This window comes from Trachurus trachurus (genome assembly GCF_905171665.1).
Source record: "Trachurus trachurus genome assembly, chromosome: 8".
Classification (NCBI taxonomy): Eukaryota; Metazoa; Chordata; class Actinopteri; order Carangiformes; family Carangidae; genus Trachurus; species Trachurus trachurus.
Window position 1 is genome coordinate 26,832,870 of NC_139905.1, and position 9,843 is coordinate 26,842,712.

Below are 9,843 nucleotides of genomic sequence, written 5' to 3' on the forward strand. Positions count from 1 at the left end.
GGGGCGCCCTTCACTCTGGAGGAACTTAGACAAGCTTTAATTAGAATGAATAAAGGTAAGTCACCCGGTAGTGATGGCATCCAACCGGAAGTCTATTTGAAATTCTGGCACATCTTAGGACCACTGATGCTAGAAATGTTCAATACTGCAATACAAAGAGGATCGTTCGGTAGAGATGTAAATACAGCCATCATAACTCTAATCTTGAAGAAAGATAAGGATCCATCTATATGTAACAACTACCGCCCCATATCCCTGCTAAATGCAGATGTTAAACTTTTCTCTAAATCACTTGCGTGCCGATTAGAAAAATATATGCCAAAACTAATCCACTCAGACCAAAGTGGTTTTGTTAAAGGGCGTTTAGCCTCAGATAACTTAAGACGGCTACTACATGTACTTGACGCCTCTAGCGATATCCCACCATCAGCTATCTTATCGGTGGATGCCGACAAAGCTTTCGACCGTTTAGAGTGGTCTTTTTTATGGTCAGTTCTGAAACATATGGGTATAGGCAATGGTTTCATAAAGATGCTTAAAACTCTATATATGAAACCCACAGCTTGCGTGGTAACTGGTAATGAACGCTCATCTCCCTTTGAGATAAGTAGGAGCAGCCGACAAGGGGACCCAATATCAGCAATGCTTTTCATTCTGTCATTGGAACCCTTAGCACAATCAATTAGATTATCATCAAATATCAAACCAATACAGATAGGGCCCACTCAACATCACATAAGCCTCTTTGCAGATGATGTTCTTTTATATTTTTCAGATGTACAGCACTCACTACAACATATTCTTACTATATTTAAGCAATACAGTCAGGTATCGAGTTATAAAATAAATTGGACAAAATCTGTCATATTACCACTACATCAAAATAGAGGCAATGATTATTCTAATATCGACATCACAGTGGTCTCACAATTTAGATATTTGGGAATTAATGTATTCGCATCACTACAAAAAACAATTCTGAAGAACTATAGCGGTACTTTGAATAAGATTAAAGCAGATCTAGACAGATGGCAGAATTTGCCGATCTTTCTGCCAGGTAGAATTTCCATAATAAAAATGAACGTACTCCCCAGAATCAATTTTTGCAGTCAAATGTTACCTGTGCCACCACCACCTAGATACTGGAATGATATACGGGCCATGATCACACGTTTCTTGTGGAAAGGCAGACGAGCAAAGATTAAATTAACTAATTTACAAAGAAAGAAGGAACTGGGGGGTTTGTCAGTACCTAACTTAAAACTGTACTTCCACGCAATTGCGCTCTGCCCGGTGGTAAACTGGTTTGATGATAATAAGTCAAATGCCTGGATTAATATCGAAAGGAGCTTGGTGGCCCCAGCGCAATTACAGGACGTCTTATTAACAAACCTCTCTATTAAAAAATGTAAACACAAATATGGACAAATCATAACCAGTGCAATTGAAAACTTAAGGAGGATAGAAAGTATGTTTAAATGGAAATCAAAATGGCACACTAATACACCTTTATTCCATAATGATCTATTGAAATCTGGCGGTAAACACTTTGTCTCACAGGAGTGGCGAAGAGCAGGAATACACACTCTGGGAGACATCATGAGTGAAGATGGCATTAGAAGCTTTCAAGATTTAAGAGAAACATATAACATATCCCCTAACACCTTTTACTTATATTTACAGCTACGCTCAGTTTTAAATTCAAAACTCGAGAAGGATCAGCACCTTATACCGCATCCAGCAATATCCCTCATTAGGAAAGTACAGGCACTGAATAAGGGACGTATATCTGCTATGTACAGTTCAATTATAGAGCAAACTCAACCATCGCTAACAGTAACAACAGCATGGAATATTGACTGTCCAGAACCACCAATAAATTGGGCCAATGTATGGAGGAATACGAGACAAACTTCCCAAAATTTAAATAATAAATTAATAAACATAAATATTATTTTTAGAACATACCTAACACCTAAGAGGCGCTATAAGATGAAAATAGTTACAACTCCTAATTGTACTTTATGTAATCTAAACCAAACAGGGACATTCCTACATGTCATGTGGGAATGCCCAGCTGTCTATACCTTCTGGAGAGAAGTAACAGGGTCTCTCTCTGAACTCTTCCAGCTAGAAATTAACTGTAGACCACAAAGTATGCTTCTGGGGGACGACTCAGATCTACAACTGAGTCCAGCACAGAGACAAGTTTGGCTGTCAGCATCCACTGTGGCAAAAAGGATGGTGGCAGTTAGATGGAAGCCACCACATAGTCTATCTATACCACAGTGGATCCAGTCACTGGTGGAAATACTGGCTATGGAGCTGTCAGTGGCCAGAGTAAGTAAGTCTAGTGGAAAGGCCATTCAAATCAGGAAAGATGCTCTACAATTAGTTAAGACCATATTGTAGATGCATATGTCTTTCCCTTTTTCTTTTTCTTTTTTTTCTTTTTTTTTCTTGCAGCAGAGGAGGGTCACGTGGAGGTGGGAAGGAACTGAGGGGAAGGGGAAGGGTTGGAGGGCTTTATTTTTACTTTCTATCTTTCTCTCTTCTTCTTCTTTCTATTATATTCTGGGTAGGGGTTTTGGGTGGGGGTGGGTTGTTTATATTATGTTTTGTGTCTTTGTTTTTTTTTCTTGGGGGGGTGGGGGGTGGGTGAGGGGGTGGGTGAGGTAGGGGTGATCAAGATTTAGAAGAATGATGTGGTTGTTTTTCTTTTTTTTTGTTTGTTTGTTTATTTGTTTGTTTTGTTTGCTTGTCTGTTTATTTGTATGTCTGTTTGTTGGCAATTGTGGATGTTTCCTATGGGATGTTTTATTACCAAAAGGAAGAAAACAAAAGAGAGAACGTCTACAGTTGCATGTTGGGTGTGATCACTGCACATCTCTGGGTCTATAACACCTTTGTTTTATTTGTCTCTACTTTGATGGGCGTTGGTCTGAGAGAGAGACGGACTTAGGCCTGTCTCTGCCTGTTCTGTATGTGTGTGTGTATGTATGATATGGATTTTATTTACTGTAATAAAGTGAAAAAAAAAAAAAAAACATAAGTAAAGTAAAGTATTAGTTATGTAACACAGACTTTGATGAAGGTTTGACATGGGAAATACCTTGGCAGCACTGCAATGGGGAGAGGATGCATGACAGAGAGACAAAATACAGAAAGTGAAACATGGTCTACATGAATGTGACTGCTGACAATGACGTTAAGAAACTAAGGCTGAGATTTAGGGCTGCATCTCTTTCAATAAAAAATGACCTAGGAGGGCAACGTGTTGGCTTAGTCACCAACAAGACAATATGTTCAGAGTATGAGTCCCTTCTCATGATGTGTGAAAAAACCTAAGATCTAGCTTTATTTTGGACTCCCCAGGTTTGTACTGCAACACAAAAGTAGATTATTATCAATAGAGGTATTAGCTTTTACCAGGGCCCATGAGAACATGAAAGATGCAGACAATATCTCTGAAACTTGCTGAATATTACCATCTGAAAGTCAGGATGTCCAGGAGCAAATTATAAAACTTTTTCTCTCGTAGGTCATTAAACTTGATGAAAGGAACATTTTTCATCAGCTGGGGCTCTGCTTTCAAATCTACACAATGTTCTTCATATTCTTTATTCATGTCTTCCTCAAAAGAGTAATATAATAGCCTACCCGTGGAGCAGAAATAATGACATCTCCTCACAGGTTTGTGATAGTGATAGATATAATTTTATACCATGGTCCAGAAAACTAGTAGCCTATTCATAAGGGACAATGAAGAAAGAGAATTACATTTGTTTGGGTTTTTAGTTATCTATAGCCTACTGAAAAAGCTGTCTTTTTTAACAGTAACATCAGTCTTTTTCTGTTGTTACGCTCAGGGTGGAGGTAACATTATTATTAGTCAAATGTTGACATAAATATGTGGTTGAACTAAAATCATAGAGGCACCTCGTTGTTTTTTTGTATGGAGACACAAGATAAAAACGACCAAAAGCACGAGCTCAATCTTCATATGTGTGATTTGTCAGACAAACTATTAGCCTATATGGTGTGGAGGTTACATCATTTTCCTTTTCAGCAGAAAGATCCATGATGATGCTGTGCAAAGTCGGCTACAAGTCCCCTACCTGTTAATTCCTAGTAACAGTCTGATATAGGGTGACTCACCCTCACCCTGAGAATGAGAGCAGCGCCCCCTCATAAAAGATGGAAGATGTGAACTGAACAGCACATGAGCACTGCTGTCTACGGGCGGACCCACAGTTGATTCACAAAATCCCTGTTTTCTTTCTTTTTTTTCTTTTGGTTCCGAGCGGCACAGCAGCAGCCCCCCCCCCCCTCCTTCAGACACATCTGCTGGGCTGCTTCAGTTCAGCACCTCGGACAGCGCCCTCCCCGATAGGCTGGAGCCCGTCGGCGGCCAATGGCCTCGGCGGTGATGCTGCGACAGAGACGACCAGCATCCCCCCGGCAGCAGCCAATCACAGGCCGCCGTTTCTCTCCCACATCCAACCCGAATAACTGCAGATGCCCGCATCAAAGCAACGGCTCTCTCTCTCTCTCTCTCTCTCTCTCTCTCTGGCAGGTTTGCATAGCTGAGGGTATAAGCTGCAAATCTATTTTTGGAAATCATAGTAGCCATTTTTTTTCTCTTGGTATTCTCCGCCATTGTGTTGATCAAGCTTCTTTTTTTCCCCTCTCTCTCTCCTCCAAGACCGATCCGTGTTGTTGTAGCCTATCTATGTCTGGTGGAGGTTTGTCCGAGGTTGTCAGTCCTATAGTCGCGGGACATTTAGTGGCCGTGACCGTATAGATTTGCGGTTCTCAATGGAAGACATCTTCCTACTCGCTGCGAGCGAAGGACTGAAGCGCATCTCGCATCTGCTGCTTTGCTCCTGTGTTCCCACCGACGAGCGAGGGACTTTGTATAAATGAAGAATTAACAGAGAGTGGAAGAGCAGCAGAGACGAAGCTGTCCTGGCCTGGTGGTAGCCCTTCATATACATCATCTCCATCAGGGACCGATCCGTTTTCACGCCCTGGACCCCGGGCAGCTTGTGGAGCAGAAAGCGATTTTCACATCTTTGACCATAGGCTTTTTTTTTTTTCTTTTTTTTTTGCTCAGCAGCAAAAAAAAATAGGGGGGTCAGGGTGTGATACATGCATGGATTTCAAAAGAAGAGGCGATTGACTCGAAGGTAGGGACACATGGAGGGCTTGTTTTTGCTGCATGTGACAAAAAACCATTTCAATTATGAAAACATAAAGCAGCCTCCTGAGAGGGCCAATGCACACACACATACACAAACACACACACACATACACCACATATTATGGCTCTGTTTTATACATTTAGATGGTGTTTAAATGCATTATATTTCATGTGTTTGTATATGGGGGAGAGCTGGATGCATATGGAGCTGCCTTTCTGTGGAGGGGAGGGGGGGCTGCATTCAAGGCTTCCATTTTGAAGCTAAGATGGATGCTGGTGCACACTTCTTTCTCATGCCTCCATGGCCTTATCTTGCTTCTTATATAATACAGATGAACAGTGAGGGGCGGCAGGCCCCGGTTACGCTGACGTGAGCGGTTAGGCTTTATGTGGAGAGGTATCAGGGACAAGATTTAATCACAGACGTTAGGGCTCCAGATTAAAACCCAACCAAATGGAAATTAGATTGCACATTGCAGTGAGGGCTTTCAACTGAACTGCAGAGGAAAAGCTCATTCCCATAGAGAAAACTACACATCTGACTTCATGTGGCCTCCTGTAGCCTATGTGAGACTGTATTTTATTATAGGCTACAGATGATGTGGTCCATCAGCAATACTGTAAAGGAATGCCAGCATGTTGATGTAGCAAGCTGGTGAATTTTGATTGAAGTTTTTAGTCATGATGAAAAATATTCATTCACTCACGTGTTCTAAGCTCTGTAAATGTGGTCTAATATGAAGGAATTCATCTAAGCTTAAATCTAACAATTTAAAATCCAATTTAAAATCCTTTTTTTCTTACCCATTCAAGCAAGTAAAAACAGCACATCACTCAAGGTGAACATACTGGCTTTTTGTGGAGCTTTCAGTCACATTTCATGGTCTTAAACAGGGGGAGCTCCAGCAAAATTCTAGACAGAAGGGGAAAAAAAGTCAATATAGAGGATTTTTGCATGTTTTCAACTGTATCTCTACATGTCTTTCTCACAGTACAGAGTATATTTCACAAAATCAGATTTTCACTATCATGGCCAACACTAACCATATTACCATCATATCAATATACATTTTGAAAACAATATTAATAATGTAATCACTCATATCTTTGCCTTTGCTTATTTGTGTCTTTATAAACAAATGGATTAGAATTGAATGTGAGTGTGGTGAGGTGGACAGAGTCTGTAACCATCATTATATTATCATATGTGTAGCCTATTATTATCACAATGTGAGTATTTGATTATTAGAATATCACAATTATACAGTAGCTTATCTCAACACCCATAGTACAGTACAGTATGGAGTTTGCTCAGTTGTCATGGTAGCTGGGGGACCTCCATATCACCATAGAAACAGCTATCTATAGGCGGTTAGATCAATACAGTGCCACTTTGGAAAAGGTCGAGCGATTCAGCTATTAAATGGACCTTGCTCTGTTTTTGCCCTTCACTCACTCTCCTTATAAACTGTGTGAAAGACATCAGCATCTTCTTATCGTTGGAGTTTGCTTATTTATCTTGATTCTGAGGGGGGTTACAGAACAGTGAAAACTAGACAGTTAAATCCACACTGAGCAAACTCTGTCAGCTGAGGAAGACAGTGAAATGTGAAATGTGACTGAAGTGTTTGGGAGAGCCAGAGAGCAACGCTTGATAAAGGGTTCACCTCACTAGACCAGTTTAAAACTCCAGTGGTGAAGATCAGTTTTGGAAATTTTCCTTTGGATAGGCTATTCTTTTAAAAAAAATATTTGGTTTTTCCAGAGCTTTTAACCCCTCATCTCACTGTCCTCTTGAAGGGTTTGTGCTTTCTGCCTAATAACATCTGGCAAGGGGATTGGCGATGTACAACCACATCCCTTCCTCCTTGTTAGAAAGGAATGCTGAACATTGTACACTGTCCTCCTGAAAAATTCATTAATTGAAATTGAAATTCTCAGTAGTTATAGTAACTGTATACCTGCTACAGCTACAAAATCCCCTTAAAGGTCCATCTGATGTGCGTTGCCATGGAAACAAATTGTGGCTGTATTGGTAAAGAGGAAGGGCTCCGAGATTCAGTATGTAGATGGTGGGAAGAGAACCACCATGATAGCACCATGAGAGATTTATCTTGATATATCTCCATGGCAGCTGATCTTTAAACTGGACCTTGTTGTTGGGCCTTAGATATCTTTGATTACCTCTGTGTTTTTTAGCATTGATTACTACTGTGATGTAACTAACAGAGGCTTGTTCTTTGCTCACAGGTTTAACTTCCTCCAAACGTGAGACACTCCTCAAAGCTCTTTGTATAAACCAAGCAAAGAGCTTTTCCCCCTCGACTTCCTTCTCCACCTGTGCCCTTCTGCAACCTTCGCAAGGCATCATGGGTACAGTACTGTCGCTGTCCCCCAGCTACCGAAAGGCGGCGCTGTTCGAGGACGGCCCGGCCACGGTGGGCCACTACACGGCGGTCCAGAACAGCAAGAACGCCAAGGATGCCGCCGCCGCCAAGTCTCTCAAGCGGCCGTCCATCATCAACGTGTTACCATGGAAACGGATCGTGGCGGTATCGGCGAAGAGGAAGGGCTCCAAGAAGCTGCAGTCGGACGGCGGGGAGGGCGGGAAAGGGAGCTCTCCGGACGGCCACGCCACCGCCACCGCCAACTCGGCCTCCAACAGCCTGAAGCTGAAGAAGTCTCAGTCCTGCGCTAACCTTTCATCTTACACATCCGGCCAGGACCCCTCAGCCACCACCACCACTACCTCCTCCCACCTGCCCATCTCCAAGACCCTGGCAAACGTAGCTACCGTCGCTGCCAAAAAGAATTCCCTCTCAGGCTCTGGGATCCAGCCGTCCACTGCAGCAGGCACGCCGAAACGTGTCATTGTCCAGGTAAACCAAACTTACTCACAGAAAATTCGGTGTTGACGGGGAATTCCGGCCATTTTCTAAGTAACGCTCTACAGCTCTAGGTCCCCGAGTGCGACCGTAGTCGCACTCGGGGACTACACTCGGGGACGTAAACTGTTTCAAAATGTTACAAAGAAATTAAGTGCTTGAAGTCAAATTAAAGTGTCTACTCATCTCCACATCAGTACAAACTCTATACAGGGCCTCTATACAATGCTCAAAATATCACTACAAATGCTTTGCAACATCCACCAGTTCCTTACCACACAAGGAACTGCATAACTCCGAGAGAGCAGTGTTAACGTGTGTTTTTATCACGTACCTCTGTTTACTCTAGCTTCCAGGGTAGACCTTACTAGTCGACTGTCGAGCTTGGGACTGTTTCCATATCAGCAAAGACAAAAATGCGAGGAAAACATGGATTTAGGAGGAAAAATGGTTTTGGATGGGAAAAAGCATTAATATGAACTGCTTTCTTTCTCATCAAAATCATTTTTTTCTGCCTAAATCCATTGCCCCCATTACTTCGCTGTTTAACTGCAGTGTAGCGCAGCTAGCAGGAGGAGAGCTAGGGCCGGAGTGTACATATTTTTCTCAGATTTTTTCCTATGGTCACACTCGGGGACCTAGCACCGTAGAGCATTACTCAGAAAATGACCGGACTTCTCCTTTAAATCAGGTTTTTTGGCAGGCAAAGCACCAACTTGCCTCACCTTTCCCCCTCTCTCTGTACTCTCTCCAGGCCTCCACCAGTGAACTGATGCGCAGCCTGGGCGAGTTCCTGTGCCGCCGGTGCTACCGGCTGAAGCGTCTTTCCCCGACGGATCCGGTGCTGTGGTTGCGCAGCGTGGACCGCTCCCTCCTCCTACAGGGCTGGCAGGACCAGGGCTTCATCACTCCGGCCAACGTGGTCTTCCTCTACATGCTGTGCCGCGACGTGGTCTCGAGCGAGGTGGCCTCGGAGCGCGAGCTGCAGGCCTCGCTGCTCACCTGCCTCTACCTGTCCTACTCCTACATGGGCAACGAGATCTCCTACCCGCTGAAGCCCTTCCTGGTGGAGGCGGAGAAGGAGGCCTTCTGGGACCGCTGCCTGGAGATCATCAACCGCATGAGCGGCAAGATGCTCCAGATCAACACCGACCCGCACTACTTTACCCAGGTGTTTGCCGACCTGAAGAACGAGAGCAAGAAAGAAGAGGAGAAGACCAAACTCCTCATAGGCCTTGACCGATAAGAGGGTCTTGGGAGGGGGGAGTGGATGGTTAGAAAGAGTGAGTTGATAGGTGAAGGACAGATGGACAAACGTAACGAATCGTAGTGCTACCTTGAAGCAGTACTGTTGTCTGGCGTCTCTAGAGGTTTAGCATTAACCAATTTCCCTAAGAGCTTCTAGGCTTAAACAGTTTTTCATTATTTTAGTTTGGTAATAAACCATCACACAGTGACAGGCTTTCGGACAGAACTGTAGTGTGTGTGTCTGAAGGCAGATGTCGACCCACAGAGTCTCTTTACCAAAACAAATCCAAACAAAAACAGGGTTGTTGTAGAGATGGCAACGTTTATTTGACTGGATCGAATCTGACAGGTGACTTATTGGTATTCATTGTCTGCGTTCCTTGGCTCAGGATGTGACAATGACAAGCTTTAAGACCGAGATATGATCTTTAGTTTTTCAGGAACAATGTAACTGACAACGCAGACAAGGAAAGCCATGTGTTATCAAATGCCTGGCCAGCAGGGGTC

The 9,843-nt window shown here is 43.2% G+C and overlaps 1 protein-coding gene across 1 annotated transcript; it reads left to right on the forward strand.

Moving 5' to 3' along the window:
• Positions 1-7,572: 7,572 nt before the first annotated feature.
• LOC310989391 (cyclin-dependent kinase 5 activator 1-like) lies at positions 7,573-9,334 on the forward strand (the record flags this gene model as incomplete). The annotated part of the gene is made up of 2 exons (XM_083976428.1): positions 7,573-8,082; positions 8,843-9,334. The coding sequence occupies 2 exons, from the start codon at positions 7,573-7,575 to the stop codon at positions 9,332-9,334; spliced, it is 1,002 nt and encodes a 333-aa protein (XP_083832554.1).
• Between the last annotated feature and the right edge of the window lie 509 nt (positions 9,335-9,843).